The sequence below is a fragment of the Ceratotherium simum genome, chromosome 24 (genome assembly GCF_057802395.1).
Source record: "Ceratotherium simum simum isolate JZ-2026a chromosome 24, ASM5780239v1, whole genome shotgun sequence".
NCBI classification, from domain to species: Eukaryota; Metazoa; Chordata; class Mammalia; order Perissodactyla; family Rhinocerotidae; genus Ceratotherium; species Ceratotherium simum.
In genome coordinates this window covers 12,809,838-12,831,837 of record NC_141923.1, presented here as the reverse complement: position 1 = coordinate 12,831,837, position 22,000 = coordinate 12,809,838, and the positions used below count along the sequence as shown (strand labels likewise).

Below are 22,000 nucleotides of genomic sequence, written 5' to 3'. Positions count from 1 at the left end.
GCAGACCGCTGAAGCCGTGAAATCAACCACCGTCCACAGATGTGAAATCCACCAAGGCCAGGGCCAAATGTCCCCCAGTCAAAGCCTTCCTGGCACCACCCAGAATACCTGCCTGTTCATCACAGCTTACAGAAAACCACACACCACAGGCAGTCCTGAGGAATCACGCTGTGATTCAATCAAGCCAGGGAGCTGTGATGTAACACAACGTGCCACGCAGCCAACCACGGCCCTGGCTAAACTCTAGCACCCACAGCTGTTAAGAACCACAGGCTGCGCGTCTGAAGAGGCAGCCAGGTCTGGCATAGAGCCAAGCCTGGAGATTCATGCAGCTAAACCTTGAAAGTGAGCTTCTGGGAGCCAGGGGAAGTTGGGGCAGCATCCAGTACATGCCAGGGGCGAGACCGCCAAGTTCAGCCATGCAGGGTGCCATTCCCAGAGTCTACCACTGAGCTGTGCAGTGCACAGCCTGTGTAACAGTCCTTGACGGTCAGCCAAGGCTTTTGCCTTCCAGTCACTGGCAGACAACCTCTTTCAGCCCAGCGCACCTGGCCAGTTCCTATCCCAGCACAAAGACCCTGAGGCACCATGCGAGTGGAGGCAAAGGCAGAGTCAAGAAACCTGGGTTCAAGTCCTAGAACTGCCATTAACTTTGGGTCCTTCTGAAGGTCACTTAAGTTATTTGTATCTCAGTTTTCCCACCTATAACATGAGAAGATCAGAAAACGCACTGATGACATCCTTTCTGACTTGTAAGTCCTAGGATTCTTTGATTCTGTGACGTGATGAATGAACAAAAAAAGCTCTCAGACGACCCCTGAATGGAGCCAGGCCGGGGACATCCAGACCCGGGAGGCCAGGGCCTGCAGCCCTCCAGCCCATACACAGCGTAATGACCGCGCAGGACCCGATCTCGGCAGGGCAAGGAGACACGTGCCCACCACGGTAGAGGGAAGAGGGTGAGCAGGACAGGCACACGGTGACAGACACACAACGACCCCACGTGACGGACAGATGCCTGTTCACTCATTCAAGCAAGACCACCCATCCCCCGAGGCTGTCTTTCTGTGCAGTCATAAGATGACCCTCCATTGCTTACAGACTCAGCCCTGGCGTGTGGAGGGCATCTCCTCTAACCTTCCTACAATCCTGGGAGCGGTGGGCCTCCTCACCAGCAGACACCTTGGTCTGTTTTTTTTTTGTGTGTGTGTGTAAGATTAGCCCTGAGCTAACATCCGATGCCAATCCTCCTCTTTTTCCTGCGAAGATTGGCCGTGGGCTAATATCTGTGCCCATCTTCCTCTACTTTATATGGGACGCTGCCACAGCATGGCTTGGCAAGCGGTGCGTCGGTGCACGGCCGGGATCCAAACCGGCGAACCCCAGGCCGCCACAGTGGAGCACGCGCACTTAACTGCTGCGCCACCGGGCCAGCCCCAGACACCTTGGTCTTAATCAACCCTCGTCTGTATTCCAGAGAGATGGCTCATGTCTGAGCACTCAGCCTGAGGCTTCCCAGAGGGCATGAGACCAGGAAGAGTGAGAGCCCCTAAGAAGTACGCGCGTGTGTGTGGCGAGGGGGGTGGGTGGCGGGGTGACCTCTTCAGCTACAGAGCAGTGCATTCTGCCCAGCCTCACTGAGTACAGGAGTGGTGCCATGTGGGAATGCACAGGGATGCAGGTGGGGGGAACTAATCTGGCAGTGGGGAGGGGGAAAGGGGGGAGGAGAGAGGGTTTCTGGAAGATGGTGATGCTGAGCCACAAAAGGTCACAGGCATTCCTGGCAGAGGAGACAGCAAAAGCAAAGGCATGGGGTGAGAGCCCCGCCGTGGCTGGGCAGACAGAGGTCTCAAAGGGAAGGTCACATTAAAGCGGACGGCGGGACAGACAGCTGGAGACAGACCAGCCAAGGAGTCTGGCCGTGCTCCTAAAGCAACAGGCCGTGATCCTGAGCCGGGGAGTGACAGGGCCAGCTTTGAGTTTTGCGGTGACCAGTCGAGCGCTGTGCAAGGCCCAGTGGCACTGGAAGGGACGAGGCCTGGGCAGCATGTCAGACGCAGTGCTGGCCTTGGGGCATGTGCGCTGGACTTTGCCGTTCAGGAAGGACTGGGACGCTGCCAGACCTTTGGCACCATATCCTCTCTCTGACTCAGCAGCGCTGGTGAAAGGAAAATTACGATGCACTGCGCCCCTCAGCCTACCGCTCTTTAGACTCGTTATTTAAACCCACGAGCTCAGGCCGGTGCGGTCAGGCACAGGGATGAGCATGAGCACTAGACAGGAGCAAGGTGGCCCAGGTTCAAGGCACAGAAAGGCTGTGAGCCTGGCACAGACACTGCCCGTCCCAGGGCCCTGAGTGCCCTGTGGCAAAAACAACAGATGAGGAGGGCATTACTAGGATGCTGGCACTCTCCAATCCTCTGTGACTCCATGCCAACTTAAACTGATTAGAAACACCACCAAAAGTGGGGGAACATGGACCAGCACTTGGTCGGTGGGAACGTAACTAGTACAACTTCTATAGAGAGAAATTAGCCAATAGGCAAAATTAAGAATGCATAAACTTGGCATTTCTATTTCTAGGTATTTATTCCACAGAATTCCCCAAACGTGCACAGAAAGATACATGAACAAGGGTATTTAATCACAGCAGCATGTTTCTAAAACATGATCAGAAATGTTCTAAAAGTCCATCAGTAGAGAACTGGTTAAGAAAAGGATGTTAAGGCCATTTAATGGAATACTATGCAGCCATAAAAAAACGAGGCAGCCTGAAGGACTGATATGAAATCATTTCCAAGATATATCGTAGACAACAATGGCTTTGTGTGGAGAAGGGAAGACCATCTTTGCTCACATACACAGAACCTCCCTGGAAAGGCTCAAGGCTGCTGAAACCAACAAGACAGGCAGGCTGGGTAGCAGGGGCAGGAGGAGACTCCATGCTCGAATTTGTTCTGTATGCACGTTACCTATTTCCAAAATAGGTCAGTCAGGACTGCCAAGAACCTAGCAGAGACACAGGGAAAGCCACCAGAATCACAGTCCCTGAGCAGACTAGTAAAATTCACAGAAACAGTGGAGCGTTCGGGAAGGGCAGACGAAGCTTCCGTGGAGCAGAACACCAGCAATGACCCCCACTCGTCCCTGGTGATGAAGACAACAGTCAGAGAACAAGGGGTTCAGAAAGGACAAGGAGAGGTCAGAGCACCCAGACCCCAGCCTCCAGAATGAACTGTGCAGGACCCGCACCACTGATGGTGCAGAGGGAAACCCTTTTCCAGATGGGGCGGTGGGTGGCGGGGGGGAGTGTAAGACAGTGTGGTGTGGGGTGGGGCAGGGCTGGGCCTGAGCACCTGGAAAGACCACAGGTTCTCCTGCGTGTGTGACTCTGCACGCCTGCCCCAGTGTGCCCGCCTGTGGCCTCTAGGTCACAGGCACCCCCATCCTGAAGGCGGACCCACCCACAACTGTCCGTCCATCTGGGTCACCTGCCCAGACGGTGTGAAGTGTCATGCTGTCACATGCCTCGCTCAGCCCCCCGGCGAGCAGTGTGAGCACAACTGGGAGAAGCCATGGTCTCTAGGGGGGAACTGTTGTTCACAGAGCTGGCAGAAAAGTCCATAAAAAAATGTAGCTCTTGCCAAAATATAACCCGGAATGCTTTGGAAGAGAGGGCTGGAAGGGAACTGAACCCTCTCTTCTTTGAGACAGCACATGCCTTCTCCCCACTCTTTCCCTGGCCCCCACTGAAAACAATACCTCCCTTTCTGTGGCCAGATCTCAGCACCAAACTTATAAGTGTTCTCCATCTTCCATCAGCAGGAGGCTGGGAATGTGCCCAGCCAGGCTGTTCACCTGACAAATGTCACACACCCTGTCACAGCGCCATGACACTACTCAGGTCCTCCGGGCAAACAGAGAGACGGAGGCCACACACAGCCTCCCAAGCTGGGAGAGGGATCTGCAGGGCTGGGTGCTGGTCAGAGAAGGCATCTCCTCGCAGGCTGATGCCAAACAGGAACAGGCTGGCGTTTCCACTCAGAGACCACTGTTGGGGCTGGAGGGGGTCTCAGGAGTCATCTGGCCAACTGTCACAGCTAAGCAAAGTGAGGACCAGAAGGGGCTGCCTGGTCCCAGGTCCCAAGAGCTCGGTTCCACCCCAGCTTAGCAGCAGCCCCTCACTCCTTAAGCACCTGTCTTAACTCCTGGGCACACACCTTCACACACCCAGCGCCTTCTCTCTACACCGGGCGCCTTCTCCACACTCCTGCTCAGGTGAGCCTGTGGAGCCGCCCTGCCTTCGGGCAGCTTCCCAGGATCCAGGCCAAAGGCCTGCTCTGACTGCCCCAGCTGCCCCGCCCGCCCCACCCACAGCCCTCCAGCCAGACTCTCAGTTCGAGAACAAGCCAAGGCCTCTCCAAGGCCCACAGGCTCCCCGCCTCCTTCGCCGGGTGTGCAAGCAACACTCACAGCCAGAGCTCGGGGCGCCCACACTGCTGTCAGCGAGGAAAGAAGGGTCATCTGGTACCACTGCAGAGTTTGCAGTGCGCTGCTGAACTCGGGCACAACCAGAGGTCACTCGGGCCGGAGGACGCCTGGGGCCCTCTCCTCTGCACTCAGCCAGCCCAGCCTCCCCAGCTCCCAGCCAGGTCCCGGCTGCGTGAGAACAGAGACAGCCAGTGCTGCCAGAGGCGACCCTGGCAAGGAGCCCTGGTGCGGCAGACAACCGTCTGACTTCCTGCTGCACACCCCAGCCCTCCTGTAACGGGGGACCGTCAGGCATGCTAGGGGGTGGGAGTCATCCTGTCACCAAGCAAGCATCAGCCCGCTGCCCGGCCTCCCCGGCAGGCTGGGGAACTAGAAAATGGCTGTTGTTCGACTCAGGGTCATCAGGGAGAGGACTCTGCACGACATTACTTGTCCCTAATGCTGTCCCCTCCCCACAGCCCTACTTAGAACTCCTCACAGAGCTGCCCAGAGCTCCTCAGGACCCACCAGGCGCCTCCTGGTCTGTCTCCTGCCTGCCCTCCAGCCTAGTCTGCACGCTCTCCCCCGGCCACTGCGCTCCGGCTGCAGCACCCGCTTATTCCGGGCCCTCGGGCCTCTGTGCCCGTCCTGCCGAAGGGCCTGGGCAGACGCTGCTCCCTCGGCCTGCTCCACAATCTCCCTCGCTTACCAGGCTTCTTAGGCCTCAGCTCAAGGGCTAAGTCCTCCGAGAGGCTGCAGGATGAGGTGGTGAGACCCTCCCCATTATCACAGGCCTTGATTTTCCTTCTTCCTAGAACTTACCCCAATCAGAGGTGGTGTTACTTTTCCCTCCAATCACCTGTGTTTCATTTGCATCACCTCTGCCCCCCGACACACACACACACACACACACACACACACACACACACACACACACTCTCTCTCTCTCTCTCTCTCTCTCTCTCTCTCTCTCACACAAATACAACTCTGCGGGGGCAGGGGCTGCACCCACCTGAGCTGTCTTATTCTCACTGTGTCTGCAATGTCTTTTATGATTCCTGGCACACAGTAAGTGCTGTTAGGACTTCTTGAATGAATGACATAATAATTATTTGATAAATGATCTCATAGATCAATGGAGAGACTGAGATAAGGGCCAGGTCAGGGGCTGGAAGCACGGGGTGTGGGAGGCCTGAGGCAGGGGGCATGGACCCCCCGGAGCATGGGATGCGCAGAGTGGGGCTCAGAGAAGGTCCTCACACCCCACTCTGTCCGTCCCCGGGCACCCAGGTCAGCCGAGGCTCAGCAGGTGGCCCAGCTGAGCGCTTTACTCCCGGCTGGTGAGAGACTGTGATTTGTTGCATGAAGTCAAAGGAAACCACGCTGGGGCTTTATGGTGGGCATGCAGCCCACAGGGGCAGCACAGAAGCAAGTCAGGGAGTCTGGCCCCAAAACCGACCCGGCAGAGAACGGAAGAGGGTGACCTTTCTGCTGCAGGCATTAGGGAAGTAAAAAACCCATGGGATTACAGACCTCTTGGCCTGAGATCCTGATCTCCAAAGCCCAGATACGGTACCCGACGAGGCCTCCCTGTCCACGCTTATAAAACACAAACAGCTTTACTGACCCACCGAAGCTCTCAGGGCTGCTGAGCTCTGAGAAATGCAGGGGTCTCAACCAGGAGCAAATGTGGCCCCCCAGGGGACATCTGGCAATGTCTGGAGACATTTGTCACAAGTGGGGCTCATCCACAGGCCTCTAGTGGGCAAAGGCCAGGACACTGCCAGACATCCTGCAGTGCCCAGGACAGCCCCACAACAAAGGAGTATCTGGCTCAACATGTCAACAGTCCTGAGGCTGAGGAACCCTAAAGTAATGTGTATACAAGTTCTTTCCACAACTTTGGAAAAATGTATGATTAATAAACGTTAGTATTTCTGAAACTCAACAGACCTCAAACCCTGGGATGTAACACACTGACTGTCCACACAAAGGGACAGCGGCCAGCATGCTGGGTCAGAGCCCAGGCTTCCGGGGCAGCCGGCCCCGCCCACTGCACCACCCAGCACTATACAAAGTCCAGCTCTGCCCCAGGCTGGCAGCAGGGTCATAAAGTCCCGGGTCAGCCTGGGGGCTGGCCCTCCCTCCACATGGGAAAGGCCCTGCAGACAGCTAATGGCACTAAATGGCACCAACCCCCGAGGGGCAGAAAGAGTGATTCACAGCTTGGCAGCACAAGGGGCAGATTGTGCAGCCATGTCTGCCACGGGAGGAGTGGCCTCGTGACCCAGGGCAGCAGTCACAGAGAGGGTGACCTCACAGAAACCCCAAGACGAGATTTGTCCTCTGGGGCCAGAGCCACCAGATATGCCCAGTTCTGCCTCCCTTGGCATCTGCCGGCCAACGTTTCATCATCGTGTGGCACCAGATGTGTCAGAGGCAATCCTAGATGTGACCTCTCCCTCGAGTGACCCTGAATCACTAGCCTCACACTCCCCAGGGGTCCGTCAGCTGCCGCCAAAGCCCCTCTGAGGCACGTTTGAAAAGAGCACAGCCACAATCCTGGCTCTGCCTGTTCTAACTGAGAGACCCGGGGCAAGTGCCTCAACTTCCTTGGGCCTCAGTTTCCTCACCCGAAAAATGGGGAAGTAATTCCATTTTCCCAGGGATTGACATACGCACCAAATGAGATAAGAGATGCGAGTGCCCAACGCAGAGAGGGCCACCTGGGACCCACTCTGGAAACAGTGGCCTCTCCCGTGGCTCCAAGGTGACCCCCTGAATCCTTCGCTAGCACCCATGGTTCTTATTCTGCCCACCAGGCAAGAGACCCTCATGCCGCCAGGCACTGACCCCACAACAGACAGAAACCAATTCAATGTTTGGTAGACGTTATCTTCCTAATCAGATTAGAGGGCCTCGAGCAACAAAAACTTTCCTTTCTTCTACTTCGACTCTATCCCTACAGCACACAGTCCAGAGCCCTGAGCTGGCGGCCGTCCAACAAACATCTGAGGTTGGCAGGCTTTGAGTCAATGCAGCTGTGACATCACTTCTGAGCCCTGGGGGTCGGGAGCAAACCAGAGCTGCGGTCTTGGAGGCGATCACCGTTGCTCACAGCAGCCGCCTTCTGAGTTGGATACGGCCGCTCTCAATGCCGCCGTCTCATGTTGCTATCCTGGCGTGTTCCCCGCGCGGGGGCAGGACAACAGAGGCCCAGGTGGGTCAGCTGGTGAGGGGTGGACCCGGCACAGCACCCAAGACCCCCACTCGGCCCTGCTTCCTAGGCCAAAATCACTCTGCATACCCGCTCCTCTGCCACAGAGCACACCTCCCATTCGGGGACACTTTCATAATCGCTGCCTCATTGACTCCAATTATGACTAAGAACTCTCCAGTCAGCAGGGACCAACAGACACAGATAAGGCTGCTAGAAAAGTATTGTCAGGGTAATAACAGTAAGCTAACAGGGCTGAGTGGTCACTCAGGCCTGGGTTGAGTGCTTCCCATGTGTCTCGCACACCAGGCACTAACAGGAAGAGTGGTGAGCACTTACACACAAGCGTGCACACTCAGTGCAGGCAACAGTCATTACAGGCACTATAACACATTATAGGCCTGTTCTAAAGGCACCATGCATATCAATTTGTTTAATCCTCACAACACCCCTAGGAGGTAGTTTAATTACCGTTTTTATTTTTCAGAAGAAAAGGTCACTGCGGGGCTGCCCCATTATTGTTCACCGTATTTGGCTCCCTGGCCTGCAGGCAGACCCTCCTCCCTGACTCCCTGCAGTCAGCCGTGGCCGTGAGGCTCAGCACGGCCACTGAAATCTGAGAGTCCACGGCACATGTGACTCTGGGGCAGAAACTAAAGAGCCAGAACAAGCTTCACGGAGTTCTCCTCCCTCTGCCACAACGTCATCCCAGGTCCCAGACCCACAGCAGAGCTGCAGCCAAGCCTCTGATGATGGTGGCCCAAGGCAGAAATAAGAATGTGCCAGGCTCCAAGAGCCGCTTGTTACCGCAGCATGGCCGAGCATGTCCCGCTAGATAGGATGGGCCTATCTCTGGGTCAGGAAGGGCCTTTAAAGTCACCCCTCTAACATCCTCAGGAGGAAAGGGGAGCCCGAAGCTAGACCGCTAGGGGGAGGCGGGTCACACTCGGGCAGCAGATGCCGGCCTCGCCCCTCCAGGATCGTCAAGCCTGGGTGGCCGGGGCTCTGAGTACTGGACGTGCGTTAAGACACTCGGTCCTCCTGCAGCCCCAGGAGGGAGGGAGGTCCTAGGATGTCCACATTTTATAGATGAGGGAACTGAAGCGCAAGGCAGGTCAGAGACCTGCAGGCCAGTCAGCAAGAAGGGGTGGCAAGAGCTCGGAACCCAGGCAATGGGCTCCGATACCAGTGTTCCTAACCACTCTGCTACAGGGCCCAACAGTCCAAAGGAGGAAAAGGCAACTCTGCAGGCTCTAAACATCCACATATAAAGTACAAGGAAGGCTCCAAGGAGGACACACAAATGGGCATTGAGCACACGAAAAGATGCTTGACACCATCAGCCATCACAGAAATTTAGGTCAAAACCACAAGATAACCACTTCATACCCACTAGAACGGCTAAAATCAAAGTCAGATAATAAGTGTTGGTGAGGATGTGGAGAAACTGGAACCATTACACACTGCTGGTGGGAATGTAAAATGGTGCAGCCCCTGGGGAGAACAGTCTGGCAGGCATTTAATCAACCACACAACCTAGCAATTCTACTCCTAAGTGTGTGCTCAAGAAAAATGAAAACACACATCCACACAAAACGTATACACGAACATTTACAGCAGTGTTCTTCATAACAGCCGAAAGAAGGAAACAACCCAAATGTCCATCAACTGATGACTGGGTCAACACAATGTGGTCTATCCACACAACAGAACACTATGCAGCCATAAAAAGGAGTGAAGCAGTGATTCATGCTACAACATGGATGAACCTTGAAAACACTATGCCAAGTGAGAGAAGCCAGTCACAAAAGATCACATATTAAATGATCCCTTCCATATGAAAGTCCAGAATAGATAAATCTATAAAGACAGAAAGTGGTGGTTCCTTAGGGCTGGGAGGGGGAGTGACAGATAAAAGTTACAGTGTTTCTTTCTGAAGTGATGAAAATGTTCTAAAACTGACTGTGGTCCTTTTACCTGTGGTGGTTGCATGTATTTGGGAAGACACTGAAAACCACCAGGTTGCACACTTTAAGTGACTGGATTGTATGGTATGTGAGTTATATCTCAATAACATGTTTTTTTAAATGATAAAGGGGGGAGGGTGGGGAGCTGAAGGTTGATTCAACGCTGTTTCCTTTCAGGTAAAACACTGGAAGAGAACCAATGTGCAAGGTGTCATTGCCTGCCTGCGTCCACGCCAGTGAGGCACGAGCTCCCTTCCCAGATCCATTTTATACCATCAAACAGTGGACACAGACCCAAGAGGTGGGTGGGGCATTGTCCTTCGCGGGCCTATGGTTGCCGGGCCAGGTCCAGGCTGTTCAGGGGCCGGCCTGTCACAATTGAGGGAGGGGGCACCCAGGACCACAGCGGTACTGGGGTGAGGAGGGGGCACTGCTGAGCCTCCAATGGCATCAGCCCCCTCTTCATCTGAGACACTGCCAGGCCCCAGTGACTGGTGTCCGCATTGCTCAGAGTTCACCTGGCTTTGGCAATTCCCCTCCTAAGCAGGGCTTCTCTCATTCCAGTTAAATCTGATCTCATCGCCCCCCACCCCCAGCCTGCAGGGTAAGGTCCAGGCTCCACAGCCTGACGTGAAAAAGCCCTCTCTCCAACCTTATCGTCCTGCTGTTCCCCACACCTGGAGGCATGCCCACACGCACCCAACAGGCAGGGCTATCTGCCTTCTGATGCCTCCTGGCCTCTGTCCTCCTCGTGTGCTGCTCCCAGCTGCCAACTGGAGCCACTCCCTCCTTCCACTGACCCACCAGATGCCCTGCAGAAAGCCAGCACCCACGATGCTCTTTCACTTCACAAACATGCAGGCATGATTCCTACATACCAGGCACTGCGTGTGGCCATGAGCTTGAAGCAGACGCGAGCCCTGCTCCTGTGGAGCTAACCCCAAACGAAGAGACTGGCGGTAGCAACAGAAAAAGAATTACGAACTTCCAAATGGAAGGAAGGAAAAGTGCAAAGTCATGAGGGTCTAGAACAGGGGATGTATCCTCCGTTGGATAATCAGGGAGACACCCCCGAGGAAGGGGCAGAAGCTGAAGATGGGGGTGGAATTCCAAGCAAAGGACGGCTCGTGCAAAGGCACTGAGGCGGGCAAGAGCTCAGAGCTTGAGCAGCTGCTGTGGGAGCGCCAGCGTGGCAAGGAAGGGGCAGCTGGGCAAGAAGAGGCTGGGGAGGGAGGCAGCAGCCAGATCACACAGGCCTCAGGAGCCATGTTAAAGGTTATAGTCTTTATTACACCGAAATGAGAAGGCGTGGAGTGGTTTTAAGCCAGGACGTGCAGTGATCAGGTCTGTGTTTGTCCTAACTCATCACTCAGGGCGCTGCGAGGGCAGGTCCTGGTTTCCCCGGTGGTCTCCCCTCCTAGACTGGGAGCCCCGTTGACAGTGCTTAGCAACAGTGTGCCACTGCCAAGGATGCTGCCCTTGTGCTCAGACTGGGGGTTCAGGGACTATTTGGGGGACACTTAACATCCTTCCAGCTAATCAAGATGGAGAGAAGAGGGGACAGTTTAGACTCAAACCTTCTTCTAAGCTCATTCAGGGACAATCCACCTAGACAGCTCCACGTGCCTCCTGGAACAAGATCCCAGGAACCCTTCTGGGCAATTCTGAGGCTAGACAGGGCAGCAGGAGGAGGACCACCCCTGGCCACACCTGGTGTGGCCACACCACATCCAGGTGGCCCTGGATGCCTCAATGAGAAGAAGGTTCTCGTTGCTCCCCTGAGGAAGCAGCTGAGCGGCAAGGACACCACTGATTTGGGACAGGAACCCCTGCCCCCCCCGCCCCAGCACCACTTGAGGGACCTTTGCCCCAGTCTGTTCACTGATAACTGAATCTTGGGCAGAGCCGCAGTGGCACCGGGCTGCTGGTTCCACATGAACCTTGGCGCAGAAAACAACTGAATCATCCGATGATTCTGCAAGCCAAGCCCTCTTAAGGCCAATCCAAAAAAAAAGAAGAAGAAAGGCTTGTTGGGGGGCGGGGGGGGCGGTCTCTACGGCAACCAGCTTTAGTGATCTGCAATAAGCCCCAGGCCCACACCCTCCAACCTGCCTATGAAGGGTAACCAGAAAAAAAAAGCATAATCTCCCAGCTCTGAGAATTCCTTTCCACCCCTGGGACCTGGAGGCTTAATGGAAGCATCCCACAGGCAGAATGCTTTAGGGCTGTCAGGAACATCTCAAAAAGATCAATGCAGCCCCAAACCACTTCCCCAGGAACGTGAATACTGCCTTCAGAGAAGGCCCTTCGAGCTAAGCCCCTTCTGGGGCAAAGCATCTTACTCTTTTCCTTGCTCGCAACAAAATGCAGCAAGGCCAGCTTTGCAAACCCAAGCCCCGGGCTCGGCTTCCCCGCCTGACATCAGCCTCCCTCTGCCTCTGTCATCCCTACGTGCCCCACCCACCCAAGCCAGCGTCTTCTTGTTAATGTCTTGAGAATAAATACTAGAACAGGAATCTGGAAACAATGGCGTGATGAAGTTCGAGTGTCAGTGTGTCTGGTCTGACTCTGAACTTGAATCTCGCACCCACAGGGAGGGATGCCCAGGTCAGCGCTGACAGCACCGCGCCTGGCGGCAGGAGGAAGGTCCCCTGCATCTCTCCATCCCTCTCTACGCCAGCCCCCGCCTGGCTCCTCTCTTCCTGGGGCCTCTGGAAAGCGCAGCCTGTCACCCTTTTCCCCAAAGGATGGTTCTCTTCACAAAAGAGGAAACGTCCTGGCCTTATCAGATATCCGGCTTCATGCTGAAGCACAGACTGTGGGGAAAATTTATCCCAGAAATTCCGAGGCTGGAAGGTTATCCTGAGGTCACCTCAGTCATCCGAGGGCCGCTGGGTGTGTGTGCCTCGGAGGGACAGACTCAGGGACCCAGCCCAGATCCTCCCTGGGAAATGCACCCAGCGGCTAAAATCCTTAAGCCACACGTCCCCATGTCCCCCAACCTGCTCTCTCTCTGTAACCTTCCTTCCTATCAAGAACAGGAACACAGGGGACGCTGTGCTCCTTTACTGGTCGGCCATCCCCCACCCTGGGCTGTGGGCCTGTGTTTGGGGGAAGCGGGGGTGGGAGTCCCCCAGGAGGTGGCTGTCCCATCACTCCCAGGGTACCGGGGCTGGCTGTGGGCTGTAGTCCTGTATCCAGGAGGACAGGAGTAACACGAACAATTGTGGTGGCCGTATCTAAAGTCCTAGCTGCAAGCATGGCTGTAAGCACTCAGCAGACCTCAGGCACTTTTATAACCACAGACATTTACTCCTCACAGCCAGCTGCCCACCTAAGTGGGAACTATCAGCATCCCCGTTTTACAGAAGAGGAAACTAAGGCTCTGAGAGGTCACGGGATCCAACTGGCATGCACCTCCTACCAAGCCCTTGCCAGGGCCCGAGCACTGTGTGAAGCATGTGAATGCACCAAGTCACTTACTCCTCCCACACTGTATGGGGTTTTCCTGGTCCTAACACCATTTCATAGATAAGAAAATCGAGGCTTGGAGAGGTCATGGACAAGCCCGAACACGCCTCTCCCATGGCTTCCAGCCCTAGGAGAGCAGGAGGGACTTCAGGCCAGGGGCAAGGCAAAGGCCCTGGAGGGCACGACGTGGGGACAGCACACTCCCCCAGGCAGGGGGGCCACCCGCAGAGCCACAAGCAGGCCACAACTGTTCTGGGGCCACACGGGAAGCGGCACTCTGTGGCAGAGTTGGCCATGGAGGGGGTGAAGGGTTGGGGAAGTGAGGGAGGCCGGGGTCACGGACCCTGAACACATAGGGAAAGAAACGCTGTCAGCACGAGGGCTGCTGTGTGGCGAGGAGGCGAATGAACCAGAGGCCCCTTTGTTCTGATAAAGACGGGCAGGACGTCAAATCTCCAACTATCACATGCTGGACAGTGCTAGCTCAGGCACCCCCACCAGGGAGGCCCTCTCCTCGGCTGCACTTGCACTGATAACATGACTTTGTTTTTCATGACCCCGAGCCGCTTTCCAGAGGAATGAATCACGCTCTTGTCCACAGCAGAGAACAAGTTAGCGGGGGCGAAGGCAGCACCTCCCAAGGTGGCGGGCGGGTCACCGTGGAGTCAGGACCCAGGCTGTGGGGACACAGGGCAGGAGCGGGAAACAGCTAAGAGAACTCTGTCAACACTCAGAGATGAGCACACAGGGTCAAAGTAATGAGCACAGAGAGGGGCTTCCCCACCACGGCAGGACTCGGGGGCAAGTACAGCTCTCCCAAGTGCCAAGGCCCTCGGGGGTCCCTTTCTCCAAGCTTGGCAAGAGGGTTCCATCACTTATGCCAGCTCAGAACCACTGGCCGAGGCTGTGTGTGTGTGTTTGTGCGTGTGTGTGCGAGGATGTAGAGGTCACACCTGGACTCAGCAGTGCTCTGATCAGTAAATCACGTCCAGACAGGTAGAGGGTGGAGTGGGGCCCAACCATGCTGGTTCAATCCCACTTCACACCCAGAGACACAGAGGCCCTGGCAGCGGAAGCATCTGCCCACAAGCCCGTGTCTTGGCAGTGGCAGAGCCACGACTATGGGCCACACAGCAAGGCAGTTGCTACAGCTTCAGCAATGCACAGAGCCATTCTTGGGCCTTCCCTCCTCACCGTGCTCCCTCACCTGGAACCTGTGCACCAGCTCCAGGGACTGGCTGTCGTTCTGGTCGGCTTCCAGGATGACATCGGTCAGCTTGTGGATGATGACGTCCAGGGGACCCTGCTCCTCGATCGGCCGGCTGAGGTTCAGCTGCAGGGGGCACACAGAGAAAAAGCACAACTACAGCACCTGAGGCACTAGCCCGTGCTATCCTCACCCTCTGCACGTCCCTGCAGCCCGGAGTCGGGGGCGGGAGGAGGGCTGCACTCACGGGAACACTGACGGGCCGAACTCACTGAGATCCCAGACCTCCCGGGCAGGCCCCATGTTTGTACTTCTGGCCCCGAGCCCCATGCTACCCAGGATACAGAAGACACACACACGGAATCAAGGCGACAACGGATCCACAGGTCAAGCGAGTGCCACTGTGAAACTGCTTCACGGAGGAAGCATTTAATGAACATGTCCCCTCTGCCCAACCACCGAGATTTTTCAGGTAGGGAAACCAGGGCTCAGCGAGGTGGAGTAAAGCAACGGAAGTCACACAGCCAGATCTGAACCAAGATCCAAGCGGATACTCTTTCCGCGAAATGACACAAAGTCTTGGCAAGGCTGTGATCTTCATGAATCTAAGAGCTGCCTCTCCGGGAGACCAGGCGCTTGCACTTCACACTGCAATCAGGGCTGATCGTGACAAAGCAAGGCGTGCGGGGCTGCCTGGACCTGTGAGGCATGGTCAGCCCTGCTCCTCTGGGGATGTGTTTATTTTTCCAAGAGCATAGGGTTAGGAAGATCGGCCCCCAAGGGAGCCAGAGCCGCTGGCCGACAGACAGTCGGCATCACCTGACCCCAAGGCAGGGGCACCTGCCAACAGCCGGGGCAGCCTGACACCACGCTTCCTGACCCACCAGATGTCCGCCGCCCGGCACGCGGCCACCGCCACCTGCAAGGCCAGGCCCCCGGAGGCAGCGGCGCCAGCCCGGCACCTGGCTGACCCCCTGGATGGCCTCAGCAAAGGCCAGGGAAGGCCATCAGTCCCACCCCCAAGTAGGGCTTCCTCTGGGATTCAAGGCTGACTGTTTCAAAGTCGTTAGTAAAGAAATCACAATGACAGCTATAAATGATCGCTCTAGGTAGGCACTGTGCTAAAACGTACATGCATTTGTTTCATTTTCTTTTCCGACCACGCGATAAGAAGCAATTTCACGAATGAAGGTAGAGAACACAGATTTTTGAGATCTCACATGGAGCTCGGATGCAAACCTAGATCTGAAGCTGTGCTTGTCATTCAGCCCCCCCACCCCCAGAGCCCGCTCTGTGCCCTGGGAGGCCGTCCTCTAGAGCCACACCACCCGGCTGCCTGGTCCTCCTGCTTCCGGCCGAGTCAGGGCAACGCGAGGCACCAGCAGAAGACGGGAGAGAGAAGTCTAAGTGTTGGTTCCCACTGCCCTCACACCCCACCAAGTCTCCAGCAGCAGCTCCAGCCCCCATCAAGCAGGGCAGCCCCTCTCCCAAGACCACTGCTGTCTCTAGGCTCCCGTACCACCGCCCTCCCATCCCCTTGGGCCTGGGGTGACAGCAGCTCGCACTCTCGGGGTGCCCCACCACCTCCTACTGGCTCCTCCGACTCTGCCCACATCTTGTCATCCTCTCTTATTTGGACTCTTTTTCAGTAAACCTTCGGAATGTGCCAGCTCTTTCCTGCTAATACTCCTAACTCCTCTTTTTTACTGTTTGCCAGGAAAGATGTTAAGGGATTTCTCCGATTTAAAAAAAAAAAAAATCCCACGGACCTCACAATAAGAAAGTACTGAAGGAGACTCTTCCTGCCTCACCGTGACTAGCCTGTGTGCAGAACAAAACAAGACTCAGACTAGCTGGGACGCCGACCATCCCTTCTAGGGCCCCTGAACGGGGCAGGGAGGCGGCACTCGTCCTCACAGTAAGTCCAGGCGCTGGGGACAACGACCTCACCGTCACAGACCAGGACACCAAGAGGCCAGAAGGAAAAACAACCAGGCAAGGCCACGCAGTTGGGAAGCTGGGGCCCGGACAGAGGCCGAACAGTGACACCCATGAGCTCAGCCAGCCCCCAGCCGAGCTGCCAGGTGTCCTGGGACTGTGCAAAAGCCCAGCTCATCATCCCTGGGCCTCAGTTTCTCCTTCGATAAAAACAGGAAACTATAAGAACTTTCTGGTTCTGTCTGCAGATTCGGTATCACATTCCCATCCAGCCCCACTTTCCAGAAAAAACAGAATCTGAAGGAAGGTAGAGAAGCCAGTGGGAGGTGGTAACACGGGCAAAGAACTCAAAAGGTGCCATAGATACAAACCCACTTTTGCCGTAACCTGTGTCCACTGTGACAGGCACTAAAACAAGAGGCCAATATTTTCAGACCAAGTCAGCTATACATAGAAGAGAACTCCACCACACGAGTGACGCTGGGCAGTGGGCCCCAGGGCCGGTCAGAAACTCCATTCCCACCAGCATTCACATCTCCAAAGAGAACTTTCCAGGTCTCCTGTGCAGCATGTGGGCACAGAAATCAGCCCCTGAGAGGAGCCTTGGGGTCCCAGTGGGTTTGGGGAAGGAGGTGGGCAGAGGAGATGCGCCTGGCTCATCCTCGCCTGGCAGCAGCCCGAGGCCTGTAGACCTGACAACCATGGGCTGTTTGGAAAATAAGCTCTCTGAGTTCCCGGCCGCTCCACTGAAGGTAAACAGTTGAGCTCTGGAAGCCAGCCACCTTCCTTTGTGTATTTTCCAAGCATTCTGATGCCAGTAAAACCCTTTCAGGAGAACAGCAACTTGGGACACACATCAGGCCTGGTCTGGTGCTGGCTCGGCCATCTCTCGCTGCGGTGTCTTTGCTGAGGCCTAAGCGCAGGTGCCGGTGGCTCTAAAAGGCTCTCCAGGGGGCTGGCCCGGTGGCACAGTGATTAAGTTCCTGCGCTCCACTTTGGCGGCCTGGGGTTCACGCATTTGGATCCTGGGCGCGGACCTACACACCGGTCATCAAGCCATGCTGCGGGGGTGTCCCATATATAAAGTAGAGGAAGATGGGCAGAGATGTTGGCTCAATGACAATCTTCCTCAAGCAAAAAGAGGAGGATTGGCAACCGATGTTAGCTCAGGGCCAATCTTCCTCAAAAAATAAATAAATGAATGAAGGAATGAATGAATGGCTCGCCAGCACTGTTTTTCCTCAAGCGGCCAGACAAGCCACAATCACCCTGAGGGGTCTATCCCCCTGAAAACACCTCAAGGGGGCTTCAGTCTCTCCCAGCTGGCTGAGAAGAGAAGATGGGCTCCCTGGGGCTGCACCCTCAGGAGGGGCACTCAGGCAGGCTCCAGGTACACCGTGGGAGAGCGGGCTGGCTCCCAAGAACAAGGACACTGTAGAGGAAGGGACCCCGAGGAGGGGATACCACAGAGGAGGGGACCCCCAGGAGAGAGACGTGGCAGAGGAGAGACCCCAAAGGATGTGACCCTCAGGAGTAGGACATTGCCTAGGAGTTGAAACTCCCAGGAGAGGGATGCCACACAGGAGGAGACTCTCAGGGAGAGGAAAGGACTCTCAGAAGGGGGGATGCCACAGAGGAGGGGACTCTCAGAAGGGGGGGAGGATGCTGCAGAGGAGGGGACTCTCGGAAGGGGGGGAGGATGCTGCAGAGGAGGGGACCCTCAGGAGGGGAGGATGCCACAGAGGAGGGGACTCTCAGGGAAGGGGGATGCCGCAGAGGAGGGGACCCTTAGGAGGGGAGGATGCCACAGAGGAGGGGACCCTCAGGGAGAGGAGGATGCCACAGAGGAGGGGACCCTCAGGAGGGGAGGATGCCACAGAGGAGGGGACCCTCAAGAGGGGGAAACTGCAGAGCAGGGGATACAGGGAGAGACACCTCAGAGGCCTCCTTTCCCACTGGGGTGGGATGGGCACTCCGGTGGAAGTGAACTCAGTTCAGCTCTGACCACACTCTGCCCCTAGGAAAGGGAACTTTCCCAGGGACTTGTTCTCTTCTGAGGAAAGGGTCTGATTTGTCCCTCTCAGCCAGTAACAAGGGCGTCTGAATGAAAGGGCCGCCCGCCATGGCCAGAGGAGGGCTGTGGGTGCCACGTTTCCAAGTCACACCATCCTGTGAGGCCAGCACTGGATGCTGTTCTGCGCAGCACTTGGAGTTCAGAATCCAGAGAAAACAAGGGCCCACTGTTTCCCTCAGAGACTGAGCAGCAGCAAGGCTGACTAGGAGGAGGAGGGGAGGGTTGGGAGGAGACGGAACAAAGGCCTGCACACCCCAGCAGCCCGAGAGTCACTTCTGACTTCCGAAACTAGCAACCCAATCACGTCCAGCCCGGTACCCAGGTAGGCTGGGCTCTGACAACCCCACCTCGCCCACCTGGTCAGGGAGGAGGATGGGCAGCAGACGCCCGGAAACCCATCGAAGCTCAGTTGCTTCTGGGGCTAGAGCAGGTCACTTAACTGCTCTGTGCCTCAGTTTCCCCATTCATAAAATGCAGATGCTATAAACTACTCCCAACACCTCACAGGACTGTTTGGATGGATTAGAATATTCCATGTATGGAGGTGGCACATGGTGGGTATCCAGCAGACACAGCAAGTCTTCATGTAACACTACCGTGAGCGCTCAGGACAACTTCCCACTTCTGACTGCTTGCTCATTAATTCGACAAGCGTTTTCTGGTCACCTCCTGTGTGCCAGGCACAGACAGCCCTGACCTCCCCTCTCGGGGCTCTCGGTCAGTCATACGAGCATGCTGGTTCACTCCGGAAGCAGACGCAGGTGACGCAGCCACCTGCTGCCCTAGATCCTGCATGGGAGCCGTGCTCCTGCGCCTGAGCTGCCCTCTGCCTGGAATGTCCCCCGGCCCTCACATCCCCTTGTCCACACAATGAGCTCTTACTTGTTTTCCAGTCCCAGCTCAAAAGTTCAATCCTTTTTCAGACTTCTCAACTCACCCCACCCCAAATAGGAAGCATTAATAGTTCCCTGGTCTCACCCACATTCCCAGGACCTTTCACATAACCCCAAATAGGAAGAATTAATAGTTCCCTGGTCTCACCCACATCCCCAGGACCCTTTGCATATCCTTCCAGGATTGCACCATAACTTCCACTTATAAAGTCATTTCTTTAATCCTGATTCCTCTACAAGACCCCACGATCCCAAATGACCAGGGCTCAGTGAGGCCTGGCATCCCCAGGACCCAGAACAGTGGCTCGAGGTAGGAACTTGGTAAATGACCGCTAAATGCAACTGGACGCTTTACAGAACAAAGTGAACAACACTGACCAACTGGAGTAGACATTCCATGGAGCAGGGTGACTCCTTCCCACTAACGGAGTTAGAAACAGCCTCCTGGAGGAGGAGGTGTCTAGGCCAAGCCATGGAGGAGAGAGAGGAAAGAATGGGACCTCCAGGGATGGGTGAGGGAAGGAAGGTGCAATCCAGGAAGAGAGGGCAGCTGCAGGGATGCAGAACTCATCTCCATTAAGTACTCTCCCTCTATCTGTCAGTTCCAAATGCCTTGGGGGCCCCAGGCCACCACCTCTGCAGAGAGAGCTTCTCCTGCAGCACTGACCCCCAACTGGCACCCTGGGAGGGTGGCCCACGACCTTCTCTCGTGCCTCATCTGTGGGCTGGAAGCAGAGGACACAGTAGAAGACTCCGAGGCCCCAGGGGGCCAGGCACCTCCAAAGGCCAGAATTCTCCTGTGACATGAGCAACTAATAAACCTTTACTGCGTTAAGCCAAAACCTGGGGATTTCGCTGGAGCAGTTAGCCTACCCGTCTAATACAGTCCCCAAAGGGGAGAACATGTATGGGAAGGAGGGGGTAGGGAGGAGGAGAAGGAGGGGAGGAGAAGAAGGCAGCAACGCTGCGCCGAGATGAGACCAAAGGCAGAGGGCTCCAGTTCCCCCGAGGACTCTCCAGGCTGTGCTTCCAGCTCTCCCTTCTCTCCCAACAGCCACACACGCTTCCCTGACATCATCAATAACCAGCTAGATAGGAAAGAAGCATAGAACCATCCCTGGGGCTCTTCAGGGAGGGAAACTGGCTCCCACCCCCATGCTGGGGGCCACTCATCCTCTCTGGATGCAGAATGCAAGGTGTTATATGACCGCAGAGGGCCAGGGCTGCTGAAAGCAATGCACACCTCTCTGACAGCCAGACAGGCTGCAACTGATTTCCTGGCTCAGAAGGCTGCAAGTGAAGCCAGTGTGGGGTCAGAGAGGGGGAAGGACAGGACTGTACGGTCACCACCCTTTCAGAGCCTCAGTTTTAAGGCAAGAAGCCTCATTATCCTAGCACTAGCGCACAGCTCGTGCACACACGTTCTGTGCCAGGTCTGTTCTAAGCACTTGACACACATTAACTCATTCGATTCTCATGACAGCCTGGGATGAGGACCCATGAGAGAGGCACAGAGGTTAAATAACGTGCCAAGGTCTCACAGCGTCACCTCCACTCTTAACAGTACCCAGCCAAGGAGCAGAGTGTGAAATGATAACCCTTTGGGATTTTCTTCATGACAGGAGTGTCTTTTGTTCTAATGAGGCAAAGCTGGGTGGGCTCCTGGATGGGGGCTGGTCACCATAAAGACCAAGCCATGATTAGAAGCTTGGAACTTTCAGCCCCATCCTCCACCTTTCAGGAAGGGGAGAGGGGCTGGAAATTGAGTTAATGATAGATCATGCCTATGCGATGAAGGCTCCACAAAAACCCCAAAGGTTTAGGGTTTGGGGAACTTCCTGGCTGGTGAACACGTGGAGGTGCTGGGAGAGTGGCTCACTCCAGGAGAGCGTGAAAGCTCTGTGCCCTTTCCACATACCTTGCCCTACGCATCTCTTCCATCTGGATGTTCAACTGTATCCTTTATCATATCCTTTTCTAATAAGCCTGTAAACAGTAAGTAAACCATTTTCCTGAGATCTGTGAGCTTCTCTAGCAAGTTAATCAGACCCAAGGAGGGGGTCGTGGGAACCTGTGATTTACAGCCCATTGGTCAAGAGCTCGGTGACAACCTTGACTTGAGATTGGCGTCTGAAGGATGGGGGATGGGGAGGCAGTCTTGTGGGACTGAGTCCTTACCCTGTAGGATCTGACGCCATCTCCAGGTAGGCAGTGTCAGAATTGAGTTAAATTGCAGGACACCCAACTGGTGTCACAGAATTGCTTGGCATGAGAAGAACTCCCACACGGCTGGTGTCAGAAGTGTTCCGAGCGTAAGAGTAAAGGAGACACACAGGAGGTGTGTTTTTCCTACTCAATAGTGCACTCGATAAACGTCAGCTGTTGTAATTCCCTCTTCTTATGATTCACGTTATTTCTGACCAGTGGAAATTTCCCTGACTCTCTGTAAGAGCTCAAGTACAGACTGCAATTTGAATTCTGCAAAGCTAGGTCACTTGTCCTGGCTCAGATGAGACTCCGCAAAGCATTTGCTGCCACAATAAAATTTACTGCCATTGTTAATGATGATAACTAACATTTACAAAGTTCCGTCTTTGGGTCACACGCTATGCTAACAAGCACGAACGGCATGAGGTGCAGATGAGGATGAGTCACAGAGAAGTTAAGTAACTTGCCCAAGGTCATACAGCTACAGCGGCATGGGAACACAGGTCTCTCTCCCACCAAAGCCAGGCAATCAACCTCTAGGCCAAAAGGTGTCCT

The 22,000-nt window shown here is 55.4% G+C and overlaps 1 protein-coding gene across 3 annotated transcripts in view; it reads right to left on the bottom strand.

Moving 5' to 3' along the window:
- Positions 1-22,000, bottom strand: part of ITPK1 (inositol-tetrakisphosphate 1-kinase) — a 178,508-nt gene that overhangs the window by 60,784 nt on the left and 95,724 nt on the right. For all 3 annotated transcript variants that reach the window (XM_004434218.3, XM_087448033.1, XM_087448032.1), the window contains one exon: positions 14,333-14,458. In XM_004434218.3, coding sequence (XP_004434275.1) covers positions 14,333-14,458 — 126 coding nt within the window. The remainder of the gene's footprint in view (positions 1-14,332; positions 14,459-22,000) is intronic.